Source organism: Tachyglossus aculeatus, unplaced genomic scaffold, assembly GCF_015852505.1.
Source record: "Tachyglossus aculeatus isolate mTacAcu1 unplaced genomic scaffold, mTacAcu1.pri scaffold_131_arrow_ctg1, whole genome shotgun sequence".
Lineage (NCBI taxonomy): Eukaryota > Metazoa > Chordata > Mammalia > Monotremata > Tachyglossidae > Tachyglossus > Tachyglossus aculeatus.
In genome coordinates, this window is record NW_024044860.1 from 758940 (window position 1) to 786542 (window position 27603).

The 27603-nt window shown below is 56.2% G+C and overlaps 1 protein-coding gene across 1 annotated transcript; it reads left to right on the plus strand.

The window, feature by feature from the left end:
• The first annotated feature begins 5822 nt into the window (after nt 1–5822).
• On the plus strand, nt 5823–20928 carry HINT1 (histidine triad nucleotide binding protein 1). The gene is made up of 3 exons (XM_038742563.1): nt 5823–5939; nt 14192–14296; nt 20738–20928. Exons 1-3 carry the CDS (start codon nt 5823–5825, stop codon nt 20900–20902), a joined length of 387 nt encoding a protein of 128 aa, XP_038598491.1. The 3' UTR covers nt 20903–20928.
• Nucleotides 20929–27603: the final 6675 nt, after the last annotated feature.

Consider the following 27603-nt stretch of genomic DNA (forward strand, 5'->3'; position numbering starts at 1 on the left):
TTGACTCGGGGCAGGGGCGCTTCCGGTCACGCGGGACCAGCCGGCCAATGGGACCGTCCCTTCGCCGCGAGGCCGGCGGACCGGAAGTGCCCCCGGCGCCATCTTGACTCGGGGCAGGGGCGCTTCCGGTCACGCGGGACCAACCGGCCAATGGGACCGTCCCCTCGCCGCGAGGCCGGCGGACCGGAAGTCCCCCCGGCGCCATCTTGACTCGGGGCAGGGGCGCTTCCGGTCACGCGGGGCCAACCGGCCAATGGGACCGTCCCCTCGCCGCGAGGCCGGCGGACCGGAAGTCCCCCCGGCGCCATGATGGTTAGGGGCACGACCACTTCCGGTCGAGAGGGACCAACTGGTCAATGGGACTGTTCCCTCGCCGCGAGGCCCGCAGACCGGAAGTGCTCCCGGCTTCATTCATTCATTCGCATCAATCCTATTTATTGAGCGCTTCCTGTGCGCAGAGCACTGTACTAAACGCTTGGGAAGGACAAGTTGGCAACATATAGAGACAGTCCCTACCCAACACAGCACCTGTATATATGTTTGTACATATTCATTACTCTTTATTTATTTATTTTATTTGTACATATCTATTCTATTTATTTTATTTTGTTAATATGTTTGCTTTTGTTCTCCGTCTCCCCCTTTTAGACTGTGAGCCCACTGTTGGGTAGGGACCGTCTCTATGTGTTGCCAACTTGTCCTTCCCAAGCGCTTAGTACAGTGCTCTGCACATAGTAAGCGCTCAATAAATATGATTGATTGATTAGTACAGTGCTCTGCACATAGTAAGCGCTCAATAAAGCAGCGTGGCTCAATGGAAAGAGCCCGGACTTTGGAGTCAGAGGGCCTGGGTTCAAATCCCGGCTCCGCCCCTTGTCAGCTGGGTGACTTTGGGCGAGTCGCTTCCCTTCTCTGGGCCTCAGTTCCCTCATCTGGAAAATGGGGATGAAGACTGTGAGCCCCCTTGGGACAACCTAATCACCTTGGAACCTCCTCGGCGCTTAGAACAGTGCTTGGCACATAGTAAGCGCTTAATAAATGCCATTATTAATAAATAAGATCGATTTGTTGATTGAAATACGATTGAATGAATGAATGAAGGAAGGAATATCGCGCTTAGTCCAGTGCTCTGCACACAGGAGCTGCTCAATAAATACGATTGATTGAGTGATTGAAATACGATTGAATGAATGAATGAATATCACGCTTAGTCCAGTGCTCTGCACACAGGAGCTGCTCAATAAATACGATTGAATGAATGAATGAATCAACAGTGCCCTCTCCCAAGCGCTTAGTCCAGTGCTCTGCACACAGGAGGCGCCCAATAAATAAGATTGATTGAATGAATGAATGTGGTCCTCTCCCAAGCATTTAGTCCAGGGCTCTGCGCACTGGAGGCGCTCAATAAGAACGATTGAATGAATGAATATTGCCCTCTCCCAAGCGTTTAGTCCAGTGCTCTGCACACAGGAGGTGCTCAATAAATACGATGGAATGAATGAATGAATATTGTCCTCTCCCAAGCGCTTAGTCCAGTGCTCTGCGCACAGGAGGCGCCCAATAACTACGATTGAATGAATGAATGAATGAATGAATGAATATTTTCCCCTCCCAAGCGCTTAGCCCAGTGCCCTGCACACAGGAGGCGCTCAATAAATACTAGTTAATGAATGAATATTGCCCTCTCCCAAATGCCTAGTCCAGTGCTCTGCACACAGGAAGCGCTCAATAAATACGATGGAATGAATGAATGAATATTGTCCCCTCCCAAGCGCTTAGTCCAGTGCTCTAAGCACCGGAGGTGCCCAATAAATACGATTGATTGAATGAATGAATAAATATTTCCCCTTCCCAAGCGCTTAGTCCAGTGCTCTGCACACAGGAAGTGCTCAATAAATACTATTTAATGAATGAATATTGCCCTCTCCCGAGCGCCTAGTCCAGTGCTCTGCACACAGGAAGCGCTCAATAAATACGATGGAATGAATGAATATTTCCCCCTCCCAAGCGCCTAGTCCAGTGCTCTGCGCACAGGAGGCGCTCAATAAATACGATTGACTGAATGAATATTTCCCCCTCCCAAGCGCTTAGTCCAGTGCTCTGCACACAGGAGGTGCTCAATAAATACGATGGAATGAATGAATGAATACTGTCCTCTCCCAAGCGCTTAGTTCAGTGCTCTGCACACAGGAGGCGCTCAATGAATATGATTGAATGAATGAATATTGCCCTCTCCCAAGCGTTTAGTCCAGTGCTCTGCACACAGGAGGCGCTCAATAAATACGATTGAATGAATAAATGAATATTGTCCTCTCCCAAGCGCTTAGTCCAGTGCTCTGCGCACAGGAGGCGCCCAATAAACAGGATTGAATGAATGAATGAATGATTATTTCCCCCTCCCAAGCGCTTAGTCCAGTGCTCTGCACACAGGAGGCGCTCAATAAATACTAGTTAATGAATGAATATTGCCCTCTCCCAAGCGCCTAGTCCAGTGCTCTGAACACAGGAATTGCTCAATAAATATGATGGAATGAATGAATGAATATTGTCCTCTCCCAAGCGCTTAGTCCAGTGCTCTAAGCACAGGAGGCGCCCAATAAATACGATTGAATGAGTGAATGAATATTTCCCCCCCCAAGCGCTTAGTCCAGTGCTCTGTGCACAGGAGGCGCTCAATAAATACTATTTAATGAATGAATATTACCCTCTCCCAAGCGCCTAGTCCAGTGCTCTGCACACAGGAAGCGCTCAATAAATATGATGGAATGAATGAATGAATATCGTCCTCTCCCAAGCGCTTAGTCCAGTGCTCTAAGCACAGGAGGCGCCCAATAAATACGATTGAATGAATGAATATTTCCCCCTCCCAAGTGCTTAGTCCAGTGCTCTGCGCACAGGAGGCGCTCAGTAAATACGATTGAATGAATGAATATTGCCCTCTCCCAAGCGCCTAGTCCAGTGCTCTGCACACAGGAGGCGCTCAATAAATACGATGGAATGAATGAATGAATATTGTCCTCTCCCAAGCGCTTAGTCCAGAGCTCTGCGCACCGGAGGTGCCCAATAAATACGATTGATTGAATGAATGAATGAATATTTCCCCTTCCCAAGTGCTTAATCCAGTGCTCTGCACACAGGAGGCGCTCAATAAATACTAATTAATGAATGAATATTGCCTTCTCCCAAGCGCCTAGTCCAGTGTTCTGCACACAGGAGGCGCTCAATAAATACGATGGAATGAATGAATGAATATTGTCCTCTCCCAAGCACTTAGTCCAGTGCTCTGCGCACAGGAGGCACCCAATAAATACGATTGAATGAATGAATGAATATTTCCCACCCCAAGCGCTCAGTCCAGTGCTCTGCACACAGGAGGCGCTCAATAAATACTATTTAATGAATGAATATTGCCCTCTCCCGAGCGCCTAGTCCAGTGCTCTGCACACAGGAGGCGCTCAATAAATACGATGGAACGAATGAATGAATATTGTCCTCTCCCAAGCGCTTAGTCCAGTGCTCTGCGCACATGAGGCGCCCAATAAATACGATTGAATGAATGAATGAATGCATATTTGCCCCTCCCAAGCGCTTAGTCCAGTGCTCTGCACACAGGAGGAGCTCAATAAATACGATGGAATGAATGAATGAATATTGTCCTCTCCCAAGCGCTTACTCCAGTGCTCTGCGCACAGGAGGTGCCCAATAAATACGATTGAATGAATGAATGAATGAATGAATATTTCCCCCTCCCAAGTGCCTAGTCCAGTGCTCTGCACACAGGAAGCGCTCAATAAATACGATGGAATGAATGAATGAGTATTGTCCTCTCCCAAGCGCTTAGTCCAGTGCTCTGCGCACAGGAGGCACCCAATAAATACGATTGAATGAATGAATGAATATTTCCCCCTCCCAAGCGCTTAGTCCAGTGCTCTGCGCACAGGAGGCGCTCAGTAAATACGATTGAATGAATGAATATTGCCCTCTCCCAAGCGCCTAGTCCAGTGCTCTGCACACAGGAGGCGCTCAATAAATACGATGGAATGAATGAATGAATATTGTCCTCTCCCAAGCGCTTAGTCCAGAGCTCTGCGCACAGGAGGTGCTCAATAAATACGATTGAATGAATGAATATTGCCCTCTCCCAAGCGCTTAGTCCAGTGCTCTGCGCAGAGGAGGCGCCCAATAAATAAGATTGATTGAATGAATGAATGTTGTCCTCTCCCAAGCGTTTAGTCCAGTGCTCTGCGCACCGGAGGTGCCCAATAAATACGATTGATTGAATGAATGAATGAATATTTCCCCTTCCCAAGCGCTTAGTCCAGTGCTCTGCACACAGGAGGCGCTCAATAAATACTAATTAATGAATGAATATTGCCTTCTCCCAAGCGCCTAGTCCAGTGTTCTGCACACAGGAGGTGCTCAATAAATACGATGGAATGAATGAATGAATATTGTCCTCTCCCAAGCGCTTAGTCCAGTGCTCTGCGCACAGGAGGCACCCAATAAATACGATTGAATGAATGAATGAATATTTCCCACCCCAAGCGCTCAGTCCAGTGCTCTGCACACAGGAGGCGCTCAATAAATACTATTTAATGAATGAATATTGCCCTCTCTCGAGCGCCTAGTCCAGTGCTCTGCACACAGGAGGCGCTCAATAAATACGATTGAATGAATAAATGAATATTGTCCTCTCCCAAGCGCTTAGTCCAGTGCTCTGCGCACAGGAGGCGCCCAATAAACAGGATTGAATGAATGAATGAATGATTATTTCCCCCTCCCAAGCACTTAGTCCAGTGCTCTGCACACAGGAGGCGCTCAATAAATACTAGTTAATGAATGAATATTGCCCTCTCCCAAGCTCCTAGTCCAGTGCTCTGAACACAGGAATTGCTCAATAAATACGATGGAATGAATGAATGAATATTGTCCTCTCCCAAGCGCTTAGTCCAGTGCTCTGCAGTATCAGGAAGCGCTCAATAAATACGATTGATTGATTGAATGAATGAATGAATGAACGAATGAATGAATGAACTAATGACTGAATGACTAAATGACTGAATGAATGAAAGGGCTGGGGCGGGCGTGTCCCCGGCTCACTGCCGCAGTGTCCGCGCATGCCCAGTGTGTCCCGTTGGCTCGCCCGATGCGGATGCGCATGCGCAGTGCAGCGGACTCCCCGCCCTACTCCCTCCGCCGCGCGTGCGCAGTGCCGCGGAAAAGGTCGCGTCCTCCACGGGGGTGGGGAGAGGGACAGGCGCGGCGTCTGCGCACGCGCAGTGTGGAGGGCCGGCCCTCCCGGCCGCGCGTGCGCGGTGTGGCGGGGAAGGGCGTGTCCTGGGCGTGGCTGTCCCGACCGCGCATGCGCCTCGTTCTGTGCGGCGCCCGCGCATGCCCAGTGTAGCTCTGGCCGCCGACCTCCCCATCGCGCGTGCGCGGCGTATCCTCGGCCGTCCGCCGCAGGGGGCGGGCGTCGGCCGGCCCTCCAGGCCGCGCGTGCGCAGGAAGGGCTCGTCCTCGGCTCGGCTGTCCCGACCGCGCGTGCGCCGCACTCTGCAAAGCGTCCGCGCATGCCCAGTGAAGCTCTTTTCAGCGGGCGCCCCCGCGCATGCCCAGTACGGGGGAGGCGGAGTGCGCAGGAAGGGTTGGTCCTCGGCTCGGCCGTCCCTACTGCGCGTGCGCCGCGCTCTGCGCCGCGTCCGCGCATGCCCAGTACGGGCGGGAGGCCGGCCCTCCCGGCGGCGCCTGCGCAGTGTCGGGGAGGGGGGGGGTGTTAACGGTCGGGTCTGGCGCGGGGACTGCGCATGCGCACTGCAGCCCCGATGGCGGAGGAGACCCGGCGGGCGCTGGAGGCGCGTCCCGGCGCCCACGGCGACACCATCTTCGCGCGCATCCTCCGGCGCGAGATTCCCGCCGACGTCATCTTCGAGGACCCCCAGGTCAACGCCCCCTTCTCTCTACAGCGCGGGGGCGGCGCCCCCTACAACGCGGTCCTCCTTGGCCCCCTTCTCTCTCTATAACGCGGTCCCCTTTGGTCCCTTCTCTCTATAACGCGGTCCCCTTTGGTCCCTTCTGTCTCTATAACGCGGTCCCCTTTGGTCCCTTCTGTCTCTATAACGCGGTCCCCTTTGGTCCCTTCCCTCCATATAACGCGGCTCCTCTTTGGCCCCTTCTTTCTCTATAACGCGGCTCCTCTTTGGCCCCTTCTCTCTCTATAACGCGGCTCCTCTTTGGCCCTCTTCTCCCTACAACGCGGCTCCTCTGTGGCCTCCTCATCTCTCTATAACGCGGTTCCTCATTGGCCCCTTCTCTCTATAACGCGGTCCTCTTTGGTCCCTTCTGTCTCTATAACGAGGCTCATCTGGCCCCCTTCTCTCTCTATAACGCGGTTGTCTTTGGTCCCTTTTCTCTATAACGCGGTCCCCATTGGTCCCTTCTCTCTCTGTAACGCGGCTCTCTTTGGTCCCTTCTCTCTCTATAACGTGGCTCCTCTTTGGTCCCTTCTCCCTATAACACGGCTCCTCTTTGCCCCCTTCTCCCTATAACGCGGCTCCTCTTTGCCCCCCTTCTCTCTCTATAACGCGTTCCTCTTTTGCCCCCTTCTCTCTATAGCGTGGTCCCCTTTGGGCCCTTCTCTCTATATAACGCGGTCCTCTGTGGTTCTTTCTCTCCATAACGCGGTCCTCCTTGCCCCCTGCTCCCTACAACGCGGTGCCGCCCTGCCCCCCCCCCCCCCCATAACACGGTGGGCGTTGATCTTCCTCCCTATAATGCGGGGTCGGCGACGCCTCTTCTTACAGTGCAGTGGACGTTGCCCCCTTCTCTCTCTATAACGCGGGGTCGGCGACGCCTCTTCTCCTTACAGCGCCGTGGACGTTGCCCCTTTCTCTCTCTATAACGCGGGGTCGGCGACCCCTCTTCTCCTTACAACGCGGTGGACGTTTTCCCATTTTCTCTCTATAACGCGGGGTCCACGGCGCCTCTTCCCCTTATAACGCTGTGGCCGTTTCCCCTTCTCTCTATAACACGGGGTCGGCAATGTCTCTTCCCCTTATAACGCGGAGTCGGCGGCGCTTCTTCCCCTTATGACCCGGTGGCCGTTGCCCCACCTCTCTGTCCTGCGGGGTCCGCGGCGCCTCTTCCCCATACAGCGCGAAGTTCCCGCCGACGTCATCTTCGAGGACCCCCAGGTCACCGCCCCCTTCTCTCTACAGCGCGGGGGCGGCGCCCCCTACCACGCGGTCCTCTTTGGGCCCATCTCTCTCTATAACGCGGCTCCTCTTTGGGCCCTTCTCTCTACAACGCGGCTCCTCTTTGGCCCCCTTCTCTTTATAACGCGGTCCCCTTCGGTCCCTTCTCTCTATAACGCGGTCCTCTTGGGCCCTTCTGTCTCTATAACGCGGTTCTCTGGCCACATTCTCTCTATAACGCGGTCCTCTTTGGTCCCTTCTCTATAAGGCGGCTCCTCTTTGATCCCTTCTCCCTATAACGCGGCTCCTCTTTGCCCCATTCTCTCTCTATAACGCGGCCCTCTTTTGCCCCCTCCTCTCTATAGCGCGGTCCCCTTTGGTCCCTTCTCTCTCTCTAACGCGGCTCCTCTTTGGTCCCTTCTCTCCCTATAACGCGGCTCCTCTTTGGCCCCTTCCCTCTCTCTATAACGCGGTCCTCTTTTGCCCCCTTCTCTCTATAGCGCGGTCCCCTTTGGTCCCTTCTCTCTATAACGCGGCTCCTCTTTGCCCCCATCTCTCTCTATAACGCGGTCCTCATTCCCCCTTCTCTCTCTATAACGCGGTCCTCTTTTGTCCCCTTCTCTCTATAGCGCGGTCCCCTTTGGGCCCTTCTCTCCATATAACGCGGCTCCTCTTTGGTCCCTTCCCTCTATAACGCGGTCCTCTGGTCATTTCTCTCCATAAGGCGGTCCTCCTTGCCCCCTGCTCCCTACAACGCGGTGCCGCCCTGCCCCCCCCCCCCCCCATAACACGGTGGGCGTTGATCTTCCTCCCTATAACGCGGGGTCGGCGACGCCTCTCCTTACAGCGCCGTGGACGTTGCCCCTTTCTCTCTCTATAACGCGGGGTCGGCGACGCCTCTTCTCCTTACAACGCAGTGGACGTTTTCCCATTTTCTCTCTATAACGCGGGGTCCGCGGCGCCTCTTCCCCTTATAACGCTGTGGCCGTTTCCCCTTCTCTCTATAACAACACGGGGTCGGCGACGTCTCTTCCCCTTATAACGCGGAGTCGGCGGCGGTGCTTCTTCCCTTTATGACCCGGTGGCCGTTGCCCCATCTCTCTGTAACGCGGGGTCCGCGGCCCCTCTTCCCCTTATAACACGAAGTTCCCGCCAGCATCATCTTCAAGGACCCCCAGGTCACCGCCCCCGATCCCTACAACGCGGGGAGGCACCCCCTACAACGCGGTCCTCTTTGGCCACCTTCTCTATAACGCGGTCCTCTTTGGCCCCCTACTCTCTCTATAACGTGGTCGGCTCCTCTTTGGCCCCCTTCTCTCTCTATAACGCGGCTCCTCTTTGGTCCCTTCTCTATAACGTGGCTCCCCTTTGGCCCCCTTCTCTCTCTATAACGCGGTCCTCTTTGGTCCCTTCTCTCTCTATAATGCGGCTCCCCTTTGGCCCCCTTCTCTCTCTATAACACGGTCCTCTTTGGTCCCCTTCTCTCTATAACGTGGCTCCTCTTTGGCCCCTTCTCTCTCTATAACACGGTCCTCTTTGGCCCCTTCTCTCTCTATAACGCGGCTCCTCTTTGGTCCCTTCTCTCTCTATAACGCGGCTCCTCTTTGGCCCCCTTCTCTCTATAATGCGGCTCCTCTTTGGTCCCTTCTCTCTCTATAACGCGGCTCTTTGGCCCCCTTCTCTCTCTATAATGCGGTCCTCTTTGGTCCCTTCTCTCCCTATAACACGGTCCCCATCGGTCCCATCTCTCTCTATAACGCGGCTCCTCTTTGGCCCCCTTCTCTCTCTATAACGTGGCTCCTCTTTGGCCCCCTTCTCTCTCTATAACGCGGCTCCTCTTTGGTCCCTTCTCTCTCTATAACGCGGTCAGCTCCTCTTTGGCCCCCTTCTCTCTCTATAACGCGGCTCCTCTTTGGCCCCATCTCTCCCTACAACGCGGCTCCTCTTTAGCCCCCTTCTCTCTCTATAACGCGGCTCCTCTTTGGTCCCTTTTCTCTATATGACGCAGCTCTTTGGCCCCCTTCTCTTTCTATAACACGGCTCCTCTTTGGTCCCTTCTCTCTCTATAACGCGGCCCCTCTTTGGCCCCCTTCTCTCTCTATGACGCGGCTCCTCCTTGGCCCCCTTCTCTCCCTATACCGCGGCTCCTCTTTGGCCCCCTTCTCTCTCTCTAACGCGGTCCTCTTTGGTCCCTTCTCTCTGTATAATGCGGCTCTTTGGCCCCCTTCTCTTTCTATAACACGGTCCTCTTTGGTCCCTTCTCTCTCTATAACGCGGCTCCTCTTTGGCCCCCTTCTCTCTCTGTAACGCCGTCCTCTTTGGCCCCCTTCTCTCTCTATAATGCGGATCCTCTTTGGTCCCTTCTCTGTAACGCGGCTCCCCTTTGGCCCCCTTCTCTCTCTATACCACGGTCCTCTTTGGTCCCTTCTCTCTCTATAACGCGGCTCCTCTTTGGCCCCATCTCTCCCTATAACGCGGCTCCTCTTCGGCCCCCTTCTCTCTCTATAACACGGCTCCTCTTTGGCCCCCTTCTCTCTCTGTAATGCGGCTCCACTTTGGTCCCTTCTCTCCCTATAACGCGGTCAGCTCCTCTTTGGCCCCCTTCTCTCTCTATAACGTGGCTCCTCTTTGGTCCCTTGTCTCTCTATAACGCGGCTCCTCTTTGGCCCCCTTCTCTCTCTATAACGCGGCTCCTCTTTGGCCCCCTTCTCTTTCTATAACGCGGCTCCTCTTTGGTCCCTTCTCTCGATATAACACGGCTCCTCTTTGGCCCCCTTCTCTCTCTATAACACGGCTCCTCTTTGGCCCCCTTCTCTCCCTATAACGCGGTCAGCTCCTCTTTGGCCCCCTTCTCTCTCTATAACGCGATCCTCTTTGGTCCCCTCTCTCTCTATAACACGGCTCCTCTTTGGCCCCCTTCTCTCTCTATAACGCGGCTCCTCTTTGGTCCCTTCTCTCTATATGACGCAGCTCTTTGGCCCCCTTCTCTCTCTATGACACAGCTCCTCTTTGGCCCCCTTCTCTTTCTATGACACGGCTCCTCTTTGGCCCCCTTCTCTTTCTATGACACGGCTCCTCTTTGGCCCCCTTCTCTTTCTATAACACGGCTCCTCTTTGGCCCCCTTCTCTTTCTATAACACGGCTCCTCTTTGGCCCCCGTGTCTCTCTATAACACGGCTCCTCTTTGGCCCCCTTCTCTCTCTATAACATGGCTCCTCTTTGGCCCCCTTCTCTCTCTATAACTCGGCTCCTCTTTGGCCCCCTTCTCTCTCTATAATGCGGCCCTCTTTGGTCCCTTCCCTCTATAACGCAGCTCTTTGGCCCCCTTCTCTCTCTATAACGCGGTCCCCATTGGTCCCTTTTCTCTCTCTAACGCGGCTCCTCTTTGGTCCTTTCTCTCTCTCTATAACGCAGCTCCTCTTTGGCCCCCTTCTCTCTCTCTAACACGGCTCCTCCTTGGCCCCCTTCTCTCTCTCTATAACGCGGTCCTCTTTGGTCCCTTTCCTCTATAACGCGGCTCCTCTTTGGCCCCCTGCTCTCTCTGTAACACGGTCCCCATTGGTCCCTTCTCTCTCTATAACGCGGCTCCACTTTGGTCCCTTCTCTCCCTATAACACGGTCAGCTCCTCTTTGGCCCCCTTCTCTCCCTATAACGCGGCTCCTCTTTGGCCCCCTTCTCTCTCTATAACACGGCTCCTCTTTGGCCCCCTTCTCTCTCTATAACGCGGCTCCTCTTTGGTCCCTTCTCTCTATATAATGCGGCTCTTTGGCCCCCTTCTCTTTCTATAACACGGTCCTCTTTGGCCCCCTTCTCTTTCTATAACACAGTCCTCTTTGGCCCCCTTCTCTCTCTGTAACGCCGTCCTATTTGGTCCCTTCTCTGTAACGCGGCTCCCCTTTGGCCCCCTTCTCTCTCTATAACACGGTCCTCTTTGGTCCCTTCTCTCTCTATAACGCGGCTCCTCTTTGGTCCCATCTCTCTCTATAACGCGGCTCCTCTTTGGCCCCCTTCTCTCTCTATAATCACGGTCCTCTTTGGTCCCTTCTCTCCCTATAACGCGGCTCCTCTTTGGCCCCCTTCTCTCTCTATAACGCGGCTCTTTGGCCCCCTTCTCTCTCTATAACACGGTCCCCATTGGTCCCTTCTCTCTCTATAACGCGGCTCCTCTTTGGTCCCTTCTCTCTCTCTCTAACGCGGCTCCTCTTTGGCCCCCTTCTCTCTCTCTCTAACGCAGCTCCTCTGTGGCCCCCTTCTCTCCCTATAACACGGCTCCCCTTTGGTCCCCTTCTCTTTCTATAACACGGTCCTCTTTGGCCCCCTTCTCTCTCTGTAACGCCGTCCTCTTTGGTCCCTTCTCTGTAACGTGGCTCCCCTTTGGCCCCCTTCTCTCTCTATAACGCGATCCTCTTTGGTCCCTTCTCTCCCTATAACACGGTCCCCATCGGTCCCTTCTCCCCCTATAACGCGGTCAGCTCCTCTTTGGCCCCCTTCTCTCTCTATAACGTGGCTCCTCTTTGGCCCCCTTCTCTCCCTATAACACGGCTCCTCTTTGGCCCCTTCTCTCTCTATAACACCGTCCCCATTGGTCCCTTCTCTCCCTATAACGCGGCTCCTCTTTGGTCCCTTCTCTCTCTATGACGCAGCTCTTTGGCCCCCTTCTCTTTCTATAACACGGCTCCCCTTTGGCCCCCTTCTCTCTCTGTAACGCAGCTCCTCTTTGGCCCCCTTCTCTCTCTATAACACGGTCCCCTTAGGTCCCTTCTCTCCCTATAACGCGGCTCCTCTTTGGTCCCTTCTCTCTATATGACGCAGCTCTTTGGCCCCCTTCTCTTTCTATAACGCGGCTCCTCTTTGGCCCCCTTCTCTCCCTATAACGCGGCTCCTCTTTGGCCCCCTTCTCTCTCTATAACGCGGCTCCTCTTTGGCCCCCTTCTCTCTCTATAACGCGGCCCTCTTTGGTCCCTTCCCTCTATAACGCGGCTCTTTGGCCCCCTTCTCTCTCTATAACGCGGTCCCCATTGGTCCCTTCTCTCTCTATAACGCGGCTCCTCTTTGGTCCCTTCTCTCCCTATAACGCGGCTCCTCTTTGGCCCCTTCTCTCTCTATGACGCGGCCCTCTTTGGCCCCCTTCTCTCTCTCTATAACGCAGCTCCTCTTTGGCCCCCTTCTCTCTCTCTATAACGCGGCTCCCCTTTGGCCCCCTTCTCTCCCTATAACGCGGTCAGCTCCTCTTTGGCCCCCTTCTCTCTCTCTATAACGCGGCTCCCCTTTGGCCCCCTTCTCTCCCTATAACGCGGTCAGCTCCTCTTTGGCCCCCTTCTCTCTCTATAACATGGTCCCCTTTGGCCCCCTTCTCTCTCTGTAACGCGGCTCCACTTTGGTCCCTTCTCTCCCTATAACACGGTCAGCTCCTCTTTGGCCCCCTTCTCTCTCTATAACGCGGCTCCTCTTTGGTCCCTTCTCTCTATATAACGCCTCTCTTTGGCCCCCTTCTCTCTCTATAACACGGCTCCTCTTTGGTCCCCTTCTCTCTCTATAACGTGGCTCCTCTTTGGCCCCCTTCTCTCTCTATAACGCGGCTCCTCTTTGGCCCCCTTCTCTCTCTATAACACGGTCCCCATTGGTCCCTTCTCTCTCTATAACGTGGCTCCTCTTTGGCCCCCTTCTCTCTATAACACGGTCCTCTTTGGCCCCCTTCTCTCTCTATAACACGGTCCCCATTGGTCCCTTCTCTCTCTATAACGTGGCTCCTCTTTGGCCCCCTTCTCTCTATAACACGGTCCTCTTTGGTCCCTCCTCTCCCTATAACGCGGCTCCTCTTTGGCCCCCTTCTCTCTCTATAACGCGGCTCCTCTTTGGCCCCCTTCTCTCTCTATAACACGGTCCCCATTGGTCCCTTCTCTCTCTATAACGCGGCTCCTCTTTGGCCCCCTTCTCTCTCCATAACACGGTCCTCTTTGGCCCCCTTCTCTCTCTATAACACGGTCCCCATTGGTCCCTTCTCTCTCTATAACGTGGCTCCTCTTTGGCCCCCTTCTCTCTATAACACGGTCCTCTTTGGTCCCTCCTCTCCCTATAACGCGGCTCCTCTTTGGCCCCCTCCTCCCTATAACACGGTCCTCCTTGGCCCCCTTCTCTCTATAACGCCGGGCGGCGCCCCCCCTTCACCCCCTACAACACGGCCCTCTTTAGCCCCCTTCTCCCTCTATAACACGGTCCTCCTTGGGGCCCTTCTCTCTATAACGCCATGTTCGTTGCCCCCTTCTCCCTCTATAACACGGTCCTCCTTGGGGCCCTTCTCTCTATAACGCCATGTTCGTTTGCCCCCTTCTCTCTCTATAACACGGTGCCCCCCGCCCCCCCCCCGTCGTCATCATGTCGATATCGCCTACCAATAACGCCGACGACGGCGTTTATTAAGCGCTCGCTACGTGCCGAGCGCTTAGCACAGCGCTCCGCACGTAGTAAGCGCTCACTAAACCCAACCGGCGACGCCAAGCACCGTCCTAAGCGCCGGGGCGGTCGCGAGGCGAAGCTCTTGTCCCGGTCCTCACCCCCGTTTTCCAGGCGAGGAAACTGAGGCCCGGAGAAGGGAGGTCCCCCGGGCCGACGAGGGGCGGCAGCCGGGATTCGAACCCACGACCCGCGGCTTTTTCCACCGGGCCACGCCGCCTCCCCTGCCAAGCTGAGCGCTTACGACGCGCCGAGCACTGTTGCAACCCCCTCCGTCCGCCGCCGCGTGACCCTGGACCGGTCACTTCCCCTCTGCGGGCCTCAGTTTCCCCCCACTGTTGTAACCCCCTCCCGTCTGCTGCCGTGTGACCCTGGGCCGGTCCCTTCCCCTCTCCGGGCCTCGGTTTCCCCCCCTCGGAGGCCGGGGAGGGGGACGGGGCCCGATCCGGTCGCCCCCGAGCGCTTCTCCAGTAGCCCGGTTGTGGAGGCGCTCAGTAAGTAGGCCGGGCCGAGGGAACGACTTGGCCGGTCTGGTCGTCTCCTACAGTGCCTGGCCTTCCACGACGTCGCCCCGCAAGCTCCCGTCCACTTCCTGGTCATCCCCAAGAAGCCCCTCGCCCGCATGGCCGACGCCGAGGACGCCGACGAGAGCGTGAGTGGCCGCGGCGCCTAGTACAGCGCTCGGCGGGCAGGAAGCGCCCAATAAGTACCGTCGGACGAACGAATGAATGCGTGGCGCGCCCGCGCGCCCCCACCGTGTGCCGAGCGCTGGGGAGACCCGCGAGGCCGGGCCCCTCGGGGGGCTTCCAGTCCACCCTGGGCCGAGCGCTGTACTGAACGCCGCGGAGAGCCCAGTAGGATCGGGAGACGCGATTCCTGCCCTCGGGAAGCATCCGTTCATTCATTAAATCGTATTTATTGGGCGCTTACCGCGTGCCGAGCACTGTGCTGAACGCCGGGGAGTAGTAGTAGTAGTAGTAGTAGTAAGCGCTTAATAAATGCCATTATTATTATCATTATTACTGCGTGCAGAGCACTGCGCTGAACGCCGGGGAGTAGTAGTAGTAGTAGTAGTAGTAGTAGTAAGCGCTTAATAAATGCCATTATTATTATCTTTATTGTTATTATTATTATTATTATTATTATTATTATTACTGCGTGCAGAGCACTGTGCTGAACGCCCGGGACGAGCCCGCTAGGATCAGTAGACGTGATTCCTGCCCTCGGGAAGCATCCGTTCATTCATTGTCGTATTTATTGAGCGCTTTCAGCGCTTAGAGCAGTGCTTTGCACGTAGTAAGCGCTTAATAAATGCCATTATTATTATTATTATTATTATTATTACTGTGTGCAGAGCACTGTGCTGAACGCTGGAGAGAGCCCAGTAGGATCAGTAGACGCGATTCCTGCCCTTGGGAAGCGTCCATTCATTCATTCAGTCGTATTTACTGAGCGCTTTCAGCGCTTAGAGCAGTGCTTTGCACGTAGTAAGCGCTTAATAAGTGCCATTATTATTATCACTGGGTGCAGAGCACTGTGCTGAACGCCGGGGAGAGCCCACTAGGATCAGTAGACGCGATTCCTGCCCTTGGGAAGCGTCCATTCATTCATTCAGTCATATTTACTGAGCGCTTTCAGCGCTTAGAGCAGTGCTTTGCACGTAGTAAGCGCTTAATAAATGCCATTATTATTATCATCATCATCATCATCATTATTATTATTATTATTATTATTACTGTGTGCAGAGCACTGTGCTGAACGCCCAGGAGAGCCTGCTAGGATCAGTAGATGTGATTCCTGCCCTCGGGAAGCGTCCGTTCATTCATTCAGTCGTATTTATTGAGCACTTTCAGTGCTTAGAGCAGTGCTTTGCACGTAGTAAGCGCTTAATCAATGCCATTATTATTATTATTATTATTATTATTATTATTATTACTGTGTGCAGAGCACTGTGCTGAACGCCGGAGAGAGCCCAGTAGGATCAGTAGACGCGATTCCTGCCCTCGGGAAGCGTCCGTTCATTCATTCAGTCGTATTTATTGAGCGCTTTCAGTGCTTAGAGCAGTGCTTTGCACGTAGTAAGCGCTTAATCAATGCCATTATTATTATTATTATTATTATTATTATTATTATTATTACTGCGTGCAGAGCACTGTGCTGAACGCCGGGGAGAGCCCGCTAGGATCAGTAGACGCGATTCCTGCCCTCGGGAAGCATCCGTTCATTCATTCAGTCGTATTTATTGAGCGCTTTCAGCGCTTAGAACAGTGCTTAGTAAGTCCTTAATAAGTGCCATTATTATTATTATTATTACTGCGTGCAGAGCACTGTGCTGAACGCCGGGGAGAGCCCGCTAGGATCAGTAGATGCGATTCCTGCCCTCGGGAAGCGTCCGTTCATTCATTCAGTCGTATTTATTGAGCACTTTCAGCGCTTAGAGCAGTGCTTTGCACGTAGTAAGCGCTTAATAAATGCCATTATTATTATCATTATTATTATTATTACCGCGCGCAGAGCACTGTGCTGAACGCCGGGGAGAGCCCACTAGGATCAGTAGACGCGATTCCTGCCCTCGGGAAGCGTCCGTTCATTCATTCAGTCATATTTATTGAGCGCTTTCAGCACTTAGTAAGCACTTAATGAATGCCATTATTATTATTATTATTATTATTATTATTATTATTATTATTATTATTATTATTACTGTGTGCAGAGCACTGTGCTGAACGCCGGAGAGAGCCCAGTAGGATCAGTAGACGCGATTCCTGCCCTCGGGAAGCGTCCGTTCATTCATTCAGTCGTATTTATTGAGCGCTTTCAGTGCTTAGAGCAGTGCTTTGCACGTAGTAAGCGCTTAATCAATGCCATTATCATTATTATTATTATTATTATTATTATTATTACTGCGTGCAGAGCACCGTGCTGAACGCCGGGGAGAGCCCAGTAGGATCAGTAGACGCGATTCCTGCCCTCGGGAAGCGTCCGTTCATTCATTCAGTCGTATTTATTGAGCGCTTTCAGCGCTTCGAGCAGTGCTTTGCACGTAGTAAGCGCTTAATAAATGCCATTATTATTATCATTATTATTATTACTGCGTGCAGAGCACTGTGCTGAACGCCGGGGAGAGCCCAGTAGGATCAGTAGACGCGATTCCTGCCCTCGGGAAGCGTCCGTTCATTCATTCAGTCATATTTATTGAGCGCTTTCAGCACTTAGTAAGCACTTAATGAATGCCATTATTATTATTATTATTATTATTATTATTATTGTTATTACTGTGTGCAGAGCACTGTGCTGAACGCCGGAGAGAGCCCAGTAGGATCAGTAGACGCGATTCCTGCCCTCGGGAAGCGTCCGTTCATTCATTGTCGTATTTATTGAGCGCTTTCAGTGCTTAGAGCAGTGCTTTGCACGTAGTAAGCGCTTAATCAATGCCATTATTATTATCATTATTATTATTATTATTATTATTATTATTACTGCGTGCAGAGCACTGTGCTGAACGCCGCGGAGAGCCCAGTAGGATCAGGAGACGCGATTCCTGCCCTCGGGAAGCGTCCGTTCATTCATTCAGTCGTATTTATTGAGCGCTTTCAGCGCTTAGAACAGTGCTTCGTAAGCACTTAATAAATGCCATTATTATTATTATTATTATTATTATTATTATTATTATTATTATTATTACCGCGTGCAGAGCACTGTGCTGAACGCCGGGGAGAGCCCGCTAGGATCAGGAGACGTGATTCCTGCCCTCGGGAAGCATCCGTTCATTCATTCAGTCGTATTTATTGAGCGCTTTCAGCGCTTAGAGCAGTGCTTTGCACGTAGTAAGCGCTTAATAAATGCCATTATTATTATTATATTATTATTATTATTATTACTGGGTGCAGAGCACTGTGCTGAACGCCGGGGAGAGCCCACTAGGATCAGGAGACGCGATTCCTGCCCTCGGGAAGCATCCGTTCATTCATTCAGTCGTATTTATTGAGCGCTTTCAGCGCTTAGAGCAGTGCTTTGCATGTAGTAAGCGCTTAATAAGTTCCATTATTATTATCACTGGGTGCAGAGCACTGTACTGAACGCCGTGGAGAGCCCAGTAGGATCAGGAGACGTGATTCCTGCCCTTGGGAAGCATCCGTTCATTCATTCAGTTGTATTTATTGAGCGCTTTCAGGGCTTAGAGCAGTGCTTTGCACGTAGTAAGCGCTTAATAAATGCCATTATTATTATTATTATTATTATCATTATTATTATTATTATTACTGCGTGCAGAGCACTGTGCTGAACGCCGGGGAGAGCCCGCTAGGATCGGTAGATGCGATTCCTGCCCTCGGGAAGCGTCCGTTCATTCATTCAGTCGTATTTATTGAGCGCTTTCAGCGCTTAGAACAGTGCTTAGTAAGCACTTAATAAGTGCCATTATTATTATTATTATTATTATTACTGCGTGCAGAGCACTGTGCTGAACGCCGGGGAGAGCCCGCTAGGATCAGTAGACGCGATTCCTGCCCTCGGGAAGCGTCCATTCATTCATTCAGTCATATTTACTGAGCGCTTTCAGCGCTTAGAGCAGTGCTTTGCACGTAGTAAGCGCTTAATAAATGCCATTATTATTATCATCATTATTATTATTATTATTATTATTGTTATTATTATTACTGCATGCAGAGCACTGTGCTGAACGCCACGGAGAGCCCAGTAGGATCAGTAGACGTGATCCCTGCCCTCGGGAAGCATCCGTTCATTCATTCAGTCGTATTTATTGAGCGCTTTCAGCGCTTAGAGCAGTGCTTTGCACGTAGTAAGCGCTTAATAAATGTTATTATTATTATTATTATTATTATTATTATTATTATTATTATCATTATTATTACTGCGTGCAGAGCACTGTACTGAACACCGGGGAGAGCCCAGTAGGATCAGTAGATGTGATTCCTGCCCTCAGGAAGCGTCCCTTCATTCATTCAGTCGAATTTATTGAGTGCTTACAGCGCCTAGTAAGCACTTAATGAATGCCATTATTAGTAGTATCATTATTATTACTGCGTGCAGAGCACTGTACTGAACGCCGGGGAGAGCCCACTAGGATCAGGAGACGTGATCCCTGCCCTCGGGAAGCATCCCTTCATTCATTCAGTCGCATTTATTGAGCGCTTTCAGCACTTAGTAAGCACTTAATGAATGCCATTATTATTATTATCATTATTATTATTATTATTATTATTATTATTACTGCGTGCAGAGAGCACTGTACTGAACGCTGAGGAGAGCCCAATAGAGGCAGTAGACGCGATCCCTGTCCCCGGGAAGCATCCTTTCATTCATTCACTCGTATTTATTGAGCACTTTCCGTGCTTAGTAAGCGCTTAATAGATGCCATTCTTCTTCTTATTATTATTATTATCATCATTATTATTATTATTATTATTATTACTGCGTGCAGAGCACTGTACTGAACGCCGGGGAGAGCCCAGTAGGATCAGTAGACGCGATCCCTGCCCTCGGGAAGCATCCCTTCATTCATTCAGTCGTATTTATTGAGCACTTTCAGTGCTTAGTAAGCGCTTGATAGATGCCATTATTATTATTATTATTATTATTATTATTATTATTATTATTATTATTATTATTATTATTACTGCATGCAGAGCACTGTACTGAACGCCGGGGAGAGCCCAATAGAGGCAGTAGACGCGATCCCTGCCCTCGGGAAGCATCCCTTCATTCATTCATTCAGTCGTACTTATTGAGCGCTTTCAGTGCTTAGTAAGCGCTTAATGAATGCTATTATTATTATTATTATTATTATTATTATTATTATTATTATTATTACTGCGTGCAGAACACTGTACTGAACGCCGGGGAGAGCCCAGCAGAGGCAGCAGACGCGATCCCTGCCCTTGGGAAGCATCCCTTCATTCATTCAGTCGCATTTATTGAGCGCTTTCAGTGCTTAGTAAGCGCTTAATAGATGCCATTATTATTAGTATTATTATTATTACCGCAGGCAGAGCACTGTACTGAACGCCGGGGAGAGCCCACTAGGATCAGTAGACGCGATCCCTGCCCTCGGGAAGCATCCCTTCATTCATTCAGTCGTATTTATTGAGCACTTTCAGTGCTTAGTTAGTGCTTAATAGATGCCATTATATTATTATTATTATTATTATTATTATTATTATTATTATTACTGCGTGCAGAGCACTGTACTGAACGCCGGGGAGAGCCCACTAGGATCAGTAGACATGATCCCTGCCCTCGGGAAGCATCCCTTCATTCATTCAGTCGTATTTATTGAGCACTTTCAGTGCTTAGTTAGTGCTTAATAGATGCCATTATATTATTATCATTATTATTATTATTATTATCATTATTATTATTACTGCGTGCAGAGCACTGTACTGAACGCCGGGGAGAGCCCACTAGGATCAGTAGACGCGATCCCTGCCCTCGGGAAGCATCGCTTCATTCATTCAGTCGTACTTATTGAGCGCTTTCAGCGCTTAGTAAGTGCTTAATAGATGCCATTATTATTAGTATTATTATTATTACCGCAGGCAGAGCACTGTACTGAACGCCGGGGAGAGCCCAGCAGAGGCAGTAGACGCGATCCCTGCCCTTGGGAAGCATCCCTTCATTCATTCAGTCATATTTATTGAGCGCTTACAGTGCTTAGTAAGCACTTAATGAATGCCATTATTATTATTATTATTATTATTATCATTATTATTATTACTGCATGCCGAGCACTGTACTGAACGCCGGGGAGAGCCCGACAGAGGCAGCAGACGTGATCCCTGCCCTCGGGCAGCATCCCTTCATTCATTCAGTCGCATTTATTGAGCACTTTCAGCGCTTAGTAAGCTCTTAATAAGTGCCATAATTATTATTATTATTATTATTATTATTATTATTATTACTGCGTGCCGAGCACTGTACTGAACGCCGGGGAGAGCCCGACAGAGGCAGCAGGCGCGGTCCCCGCCCTACAGCGTGCCAAGCGATGGGGGGGTCCCGCGTTTCGATGGGGCGGGCTGATGGGGGGGGGGGGGGGTGGGGGGGCCGTGCCTCAGTTTCCCCTTGGTTCTTGCAGCTCCTGGGCCACCTGCTGACGGTGGGGCGGAGGTGCGCGGCCCAGCTGGGCCTGGCCGGGGGCTACCGCATGGTCGTCAACGACGGGCCCGACGGCGGCCAGTCCGTGTACCACCTCCACCTGCACGTGCTGGGCGGGCGGCAGCTGGGCTGGCCCCCGGGCTAGCCCCCCGGGACCCCCCGCTAGCCCACCCGCCCCCCCCCCCCCCCCCCCCCCGCCGCCAGCCCCCCCCGGTTCGAGCGGAGCCGGGGGTTCGGGAGGGGCGCCGTCCAGGTAGCCCCGTCCCCCCTTTCGCTAGCCCGCCATACCCCGGACTAGGGGATGGAGGTGGGCCGCCCCCCTGGTAGCCCCCTCTCCCCCTCCGCTAGCCCACCATCCCCCGGACCAGGCCGTAGGCCCGAGGATTGTCCCCCCCCCACCCCTGGTAGCCCCGTCTCCCCCTCCGCTAGCCCACCATCTCCCGGACTAGGCCGTAGGCCCGAGGATCGCCCCGTTGCCACCCCTGGTAGCCCCCTCTCCCCCTCCGCTAGCCCCCCATCCCCCGGACTAGGGGATGGAGATGGGCCACCCCTAGTAGCCCCCTCTCCCCCTCCACTAGCCCCCCATCCCCCGGACTAGGGGATGGAGGTGGCCCCCCCCCCCGTAGCCCCCTCTCCCCCTCCACTAGCCCCCCATCCCCCAGTAGCCCCCTCTCCCCCTCCACTAGCCCCCCATCCCCCGGACTAGGCCGTAGGCCCGAGGACCGTCCCACCCCCACCCCTGGTAGCCCCCTCTCCCCCTCCGCTAGCCCCCCATTCTCGGGGCCGGGCCACGGGTTCAAGGATGCTCCTTGGGAGGGTTAGGGGTCGCCCCGCCCCCTGGTAGCCCCCTCTCCCCCTCCACTAGCCCCCCATCCCCCAAACCAGGCCGTAGGCCCGAGGATCGTCCCACCCCCACCCCCGGTAGCCCCCTCTCCCCTTCCACTAGCCCCCCATCTCCCGGACTAGGGGATGGAGGTGGGCCCCCCCCCCCCCGGTAGCCCCCCGTCCCCCTCCGGTAGCCCCCCCATCCTCCGGACCGGGCCACGGGTGCGAGGGTGGCCACCGGGGGGACTTCCGGTTTGCCCCGCCCCCACTAGCCCACCCCCACCCCGGGCTACAATAAATGGAAGCCGGGCGGCCTTCCCGGCGTTCCCGGAAACCATCCCGTCTCCAGCATTCCCGGAAACCATCCCGTCTCCAGCCTCCGGGGGGCGGCGCGGTGTCTCCCGCCGGCGCGGGGAAACTGAGGCACGGCGGCGGCGGCGGCGCCCACCGGGCTCCCGGTGCGGGGGGCGGCCCCCGTCCCCCATTTTGCAGGTGGGGAAACCGAGGCCCGGAGGAGGGAAGCGGACCGGCCCGAGGCCGCCCGGGCGAGGGGCGGAGGCGGGATTCGAACCCGGGACCGGCCGGGTACGTACCGAGCGCCGCCGGCGGGCCGAGCGCACTGTGCTGAGCGCCCGGGGCGGGGACGGGCGCGGCGTCTCTCGTCAGCGCGGGGAAACTGAGGCACAGCGGCGGCGCCCGGGAGGCGCCCACTAGGCTCCCGGTGCGGGGGGCGGCTCCCATCCCCCTTTCGCAGGTGGGGAAACCGAGGCCCGGAGAAGGGAAGCGGGCCGCCCGGCCGCGGGCGAGGGGCGGAGGCAGGATTCGAACCCGGGACCGGCCGGGTACGTACTGAGCGCCGCCGGCGGGGAGGGGCGCGGCCACTGGGCTCACAGTCTGGGGGGGGGCGGAGTCGGTGCTACTTAGTGAGCGCCTCCTGAGTGCGGGGCACTGTACTGAGCGCCTAGGTGAGGACGACAACCGTCAACGGGCCGACAGTTTTGGGGGAGGGGGGCGACACCCCGTCCCCTCCGTCGGGGGTATTTATTGAGCGCCTCCTGAGTGCGGGGCACTGTACTGAGCGCCTGCTGAGTGCGGGGCACTGTACTGAGTGCGGGGCACTGTACTGAGCGCCTAGGTGAGGACAACAACTGTCAACGGGCCGACAGTTTTGGGGGAGGGGGCGACGCGCCCCCCCCCCCCCCTCCGTCGGGGGTATTTATTGAGCACCTCCTGAGTGCGGGGCACTGTACTGAGCGCCTCCTGAGTGCGGGGCACTGTACTGAGCGCCTAGGTGAGGACAGCAACTGTCAACGGGCCGACAGTTTTGGGGGGGGGTGACACCCCCTCCCCTCCATCGGGGGTACTTAGTGAGCGCCTCCTGAGTGCGGGGCACTGTACTGAGCGCCTAGGTGAGGACAACAACTGTCAACGGGCTGACAGTTTTGGGGGAGGGGGGCGACACCCCCTCCCCTCCGTCGGGGGTATTTATTGAGCGCCTCCTGAGTGCGGGGCACTGTACTGAATGCCTACTGAGTGCGGGGCACTGTACTGAGCGCCTAGGTGAGGACAGCAGCTGTCAACGGGCCGACAGTTTTGGGGGAGGGGGGCGACACCCCCTCCCCTCCATCGGGGGTATTTATTGAGCGCCTCCTGAGTGCGGGGCACTGTACTGAGTGCCTAGGAGAGGACAATACAACAGAGCCGTTCTCCGCCCTCCACGGGCCGACAGTGTTGGGGGAGGGGGGTGACACCACCTCCCCTCCGTCGGTGGTATTTATTGAGCGCCTCCTGAGTGCGGGGCACTGTACTGAGCGCCTACTGAGTGCGGGGCACTGTACTGAGCGCCCGGGTGAGGACAATGCAACAGAGCCGTCCCCCGCCCTCAACGGGCCGACGGTTTTGGGGGAGGGGGGGCGACATCACCTCCCCTCCATTGGGGGTACTTATTGAGCGCCTCCTGTGAGGGGGGCACTGTGCTGAGCGTCCCCTCCAACCGTGGAGAGGTGCTGTCGGCACAGGGACACTGTACTGAGCGCTCACCGGGGGAGGGGCGTTAGGGAGCACTAGCTGGTGGAGGGACACTGTGCTGAGCGCTCAGCGGGGGCCAGGGGACACTGTGCTGAGCGTTTGCCGGGGGAGGGACACTAGTGAGCGCTCAGCCGGAGGAGGGACACTGTGCTGAGCACTCACTGCGGGAGGGACACTAGTCAACCCTTGCTGGTGGAGGGACGCTGTGCTGAGCGCTCTTGGGGGTGGGACACTGTGCTGAGCGCTCTTGGGGGCGGGACACTGTGCTGAACGCTCGCCGGCGGAGGGACACTGTAATGAGCGCTCGCCGGCGGAGGGACACTGTAATGAGCGCTCGCCGGCGGAGGGACACTGTGCTGAGCACACTTGGGGAAGGGACACTAGTCAACCCTTGCTGGTGGAGGCACACTGTGCTGAGCGCTCTTGGGGGTGGGACACTGCTGAGCGCTCTCTGGGTGCTGGGGACACTATGCGGAGCGCTCTCTGGGGTGGGGGACACTGTACTGAGCGCTCGCCGGCGGAGGGACACTGTGCTGAGCGCCCCTGGGGGAGGGACACTAGTCAACCCTTGCTGGTGGAGGCACACTGTGCTGAGCGCTCTTGGGGACGGGGGACACTGTGCTGAGCGCTCTTGGGGGCGGGACACTGTGCTGAACGCTCGCTGGCGGAGGGACACTGTAATGAGCGCTCGCCGGTGGAGGGACACTGTGCTGAGCACCCTCTGAGAGGGACACTAGTCAACCCTTGCTGGTGGAGGGACGCTGTGCTGAGCGCTCTCGGGGGCGGGACACTGTGCTGAGCGCCCCCGGGGGAGGGACACTAGTCAACCCTTGCTGGTGGAGGCACACTGTGCTGAGCGTTCGCCGGTGGAGGGACACTGTGCTGAGCGCCCCCGGGGGAGGGACACGAGTCAACCCTTGCTGGTGGAGGCACACTGTGCTGAGCGCTCTCCGGGGGCCGGGGACACTGTGCTGAGCGCTCGCTGGCAGAGGGACACTGTGCTGAGCGCTCTCTGGGTGCTGGGGACACTGTGCTGAGCGCTCTCTGGGGCGGGGGACACTGTACTGAGCGCTCTCTGGGGCGGGGGACACTGTGCTGAGCGCTCGCCGGCAGAGGGATGCTGTGCTGAGCGCCCCCGGGGTAGGGACACGAGTCAACCCTTGCTGGTGGAGGCACACTGTGCTGAGCGCCCTCGGGGGCGGGACACTGTGCTGAGCGCTCGCCGGCGGAGGGACACTGTGCTGAGCGCCCTCCGGGGAGGGACACTAGTCAACCCTTGCTGGTGGAGGGACGCTGTGCTGAGCGCTCCCGGGCGAAGGACACTAGTGAGCGCTCGCTGGCAGAGGGACACTGTACTGAGCGCTCGCCGGCGGAGGGACACTGTGCTGAGCGCCCTCCGGGGAGGGACACTAGTCAACCCTTGCTGGTGGAGGGACGCTGTGCTGAGCGCTCCCGGGCGAGGGACACTAGTGAGCGCTCGCTGGCAGAGGGACACTGTGCTGAGCGCTCTCTGGGGCGGGGGACACTGTGCTGTGCGCTCGCCGGCGGAGGGACACTGTGCTGAGCGCTCTCGGGGGCTGGGGACACTAGTGAGCGCTCGCCGGTGGAGACACACTGTGCTGAGCGCTCGCCGGCGGAGGGACACTGTGCTGAGCGCCCTTGGGGGAGGGACACTAGTGAGCGCTCGCCGGTGGAGACACACTGTGCTGAGCGCTCTTGGGGGCGGGACACTGTGCTGAGCGCTCTCTGGGGCGGGGGACACTGTGCTGAGCGTTCGCCGGGGGAGGGACACTAGTGAGCGCTCACTGGTGGAGGGACACTGTGCTGAGTGCCCTCGGGCGAGGGACACTAGTGAGCGCTTGCCGGTGGAGGGACACTGTGCTGAGCGCTCTCCGGGGGCTGGGGACACTGTGCTGAGCGTTTGCCGGGGGAGGGACACTAGTGAGCGCTCGCCGGCGGAGGGACACTGTACTGAGCGCTCTCGGGCGAGGGACACTAGTGAGCGCTCGCCGGCGGAGGGACACTGTGCTGAGCGCTCGCTGGTGGAGGGACACTGTGCTGAGCGCTCCCGGGCGAGGGACACTACTGAGCGCTCGCCGGCGGAGGGACACTGTGCTGAGCGCTCGCCGGCGGAGGGACACTGTGCTGAGCGCTCGCCGGCGGAGGGACGCTGTACTGAGCGCCCCCTCAGGAGGGCCTGAGGAAGGCGGCCAGGAGGCCGGCGAGGGCCAGGAGGCCGGCGAAGGCGGCGGCGGCGGCGAGCAGGACCAGCGGGAAACTGAGGCACGCAGGCCGCCGCTGCCGCGACACCACACGCTGCGACGCACGCTGCGGCCACGGCGGGGCCGGACTGGGACACGACAGCCAGAAGCGCAGCGTCGAAGGGTCCTGTAGGGGGCGGGGGGGCGGGGCACGTGGCCCGTCGGCGCATGCGCGGTCCCTCCGGCCCCGCCCTCGCGCATGCGTGGTCCCGCCTCCGGGCCACGTGCCCCTCCGAACTAGCCCCTTGCGCATGCGTGGTCCCGCCCACTGTCCACGTGACCCTTTGAGCCAGCCCCATGCGCATGCGTGGTTCTGCCCTTTGGCCACGTGTCCCGCTGGCTATGTCACATGCGCATGCGTCGTTCTGCCCTTTGGCCACGTGTCCCGCTGACCCTATCACATGCGCATGCGTGGTCCCGCCCTTCAGCCACGTGCCCCTCTGAAACAGCCCCTTGCGCATGCGTGGTCCCGCCTCCAGGCCACGTGTCGAGCTGGCTCTTCCGCATGCGCATGCGTGGTTCTGCCCTTTGGCCACGCGTCCCGCTGGCTCTTCGATACGCGCATGCGTGGTCCCGCCCCTCGGCCATGTGTCCCTCTGGCTCTACCCCTTGCGCATGTGTGGTCCTGCCCTCCGGGCACGTGCCCCTCTGGCCTTGCCCTTTGCGCCTGCGTGGTCCTGCCCTTCGGGCACGTGCCCCTCTGGCTCTGCGCATGCGTAGGCCCGCCCTTTGGCCACGTGCCCCTCTGGCCCAGCCCCTTGCGCATGCGTGGTCCTGCCCTTCGGCCGCGTGCCCCACTGGCTCTACCCCTTACGCATGCATGGTTCCCGACCTCCGGGCACGTGGCCCCCTGGCACTACCTCTTGCGCTTGCGTGGTCCCGCCCTCCGTCCACGTGCCCCTCGGAACCAGCCCCTTGCGCATGCGTGGTCCCACCCTTCAGCCACGTGCCCCTCTGGCCCTGCCCCTTGCGCATGCGTGGTGTCGCCCTTTGTCCACGTGACCATCTGAGCCAGCCCCTTGTGCATGCGTGGCCCTGCCCCTTGCGCATGCGTGGTCCCTCCCTACGGCCGCGTGCCCCGCTGAACCAGCCCCTTGCGCGTGCGTGGTCCCGCCCTTAGGCCACGTGCTCTTCTGGCCCTGCCCCTTGTGCATGCGTGGCCCTGCCCCTTGCGCATGCGTGGTCCCACCCTTCGGCCGCGTGCCCCTCTGGCACTACCTCTTGCGCATGCGTGGTCCCGCCCTTTGACCACGTGCCCTTCTGGCCCTGCCCCGTGCGCATGCGTAGCCCCGCCCTTCGCCCACACGTCCCGCTGGCCCTGCCCCTTGCGCATGCGTACTCCCGCCCCTCGGGCGCGTGTCCCGCTGTCTCCGCCCCTTGCGCATGCGTGATCCGGCCTCCAGGCCACGTGTCCCGTTGAACCTGCCCTTTCCGCGTGCGTGGCCCCGCCCCTCGGGTCACGTGCAGCATTGGTCCCGCCCTTGCGCGTGTGTGGCCCCGCCCCTTGGGGGGGCACGTGGCCCCCTGGTCCCGCCCCTCTGCGCATGCGTGGCCCTGACCCATTCAATAGTATTTATTGAGCGCTCACTGTGTGTAGGGCACTGCACTGAGCGCTTGGAAAGTGCAAGTTGGTAAGTAGACTGTGAGCCCCCCGTGGGAGAACCTGATCACCTTTTAACCTCCCCAGCGCTTAAAACAATGCTTTGCACATAGTAAGCGCTTAATAAATGCC

Excerpts from the sequence above, each read along its gene's own strand:
- HINT1 (XM_038742563.1), top strand. The coding sequence starts at position 5,823 with ATGGCGGAGGAGACCCGGCGGGCGCTGGAGGCGCGTCCCGGCGCCCAC. Across the intron at positions 5,940-14,191 it reads TCATCTTCGAGGACCCCCAG|TGCCTGGCCTTCCACGACGT; the intron begins GTCAACGCCCCC and ends CGTCTCCTACAG. Across the intron at positions 14,297-20,737 it reads CCGAGGACGCCGACGAGAGC|CTCCTGGGCCACCTGCTGAC; the intron begins GTGAGTGGCCGC and ends TGGTTCTTGCAG.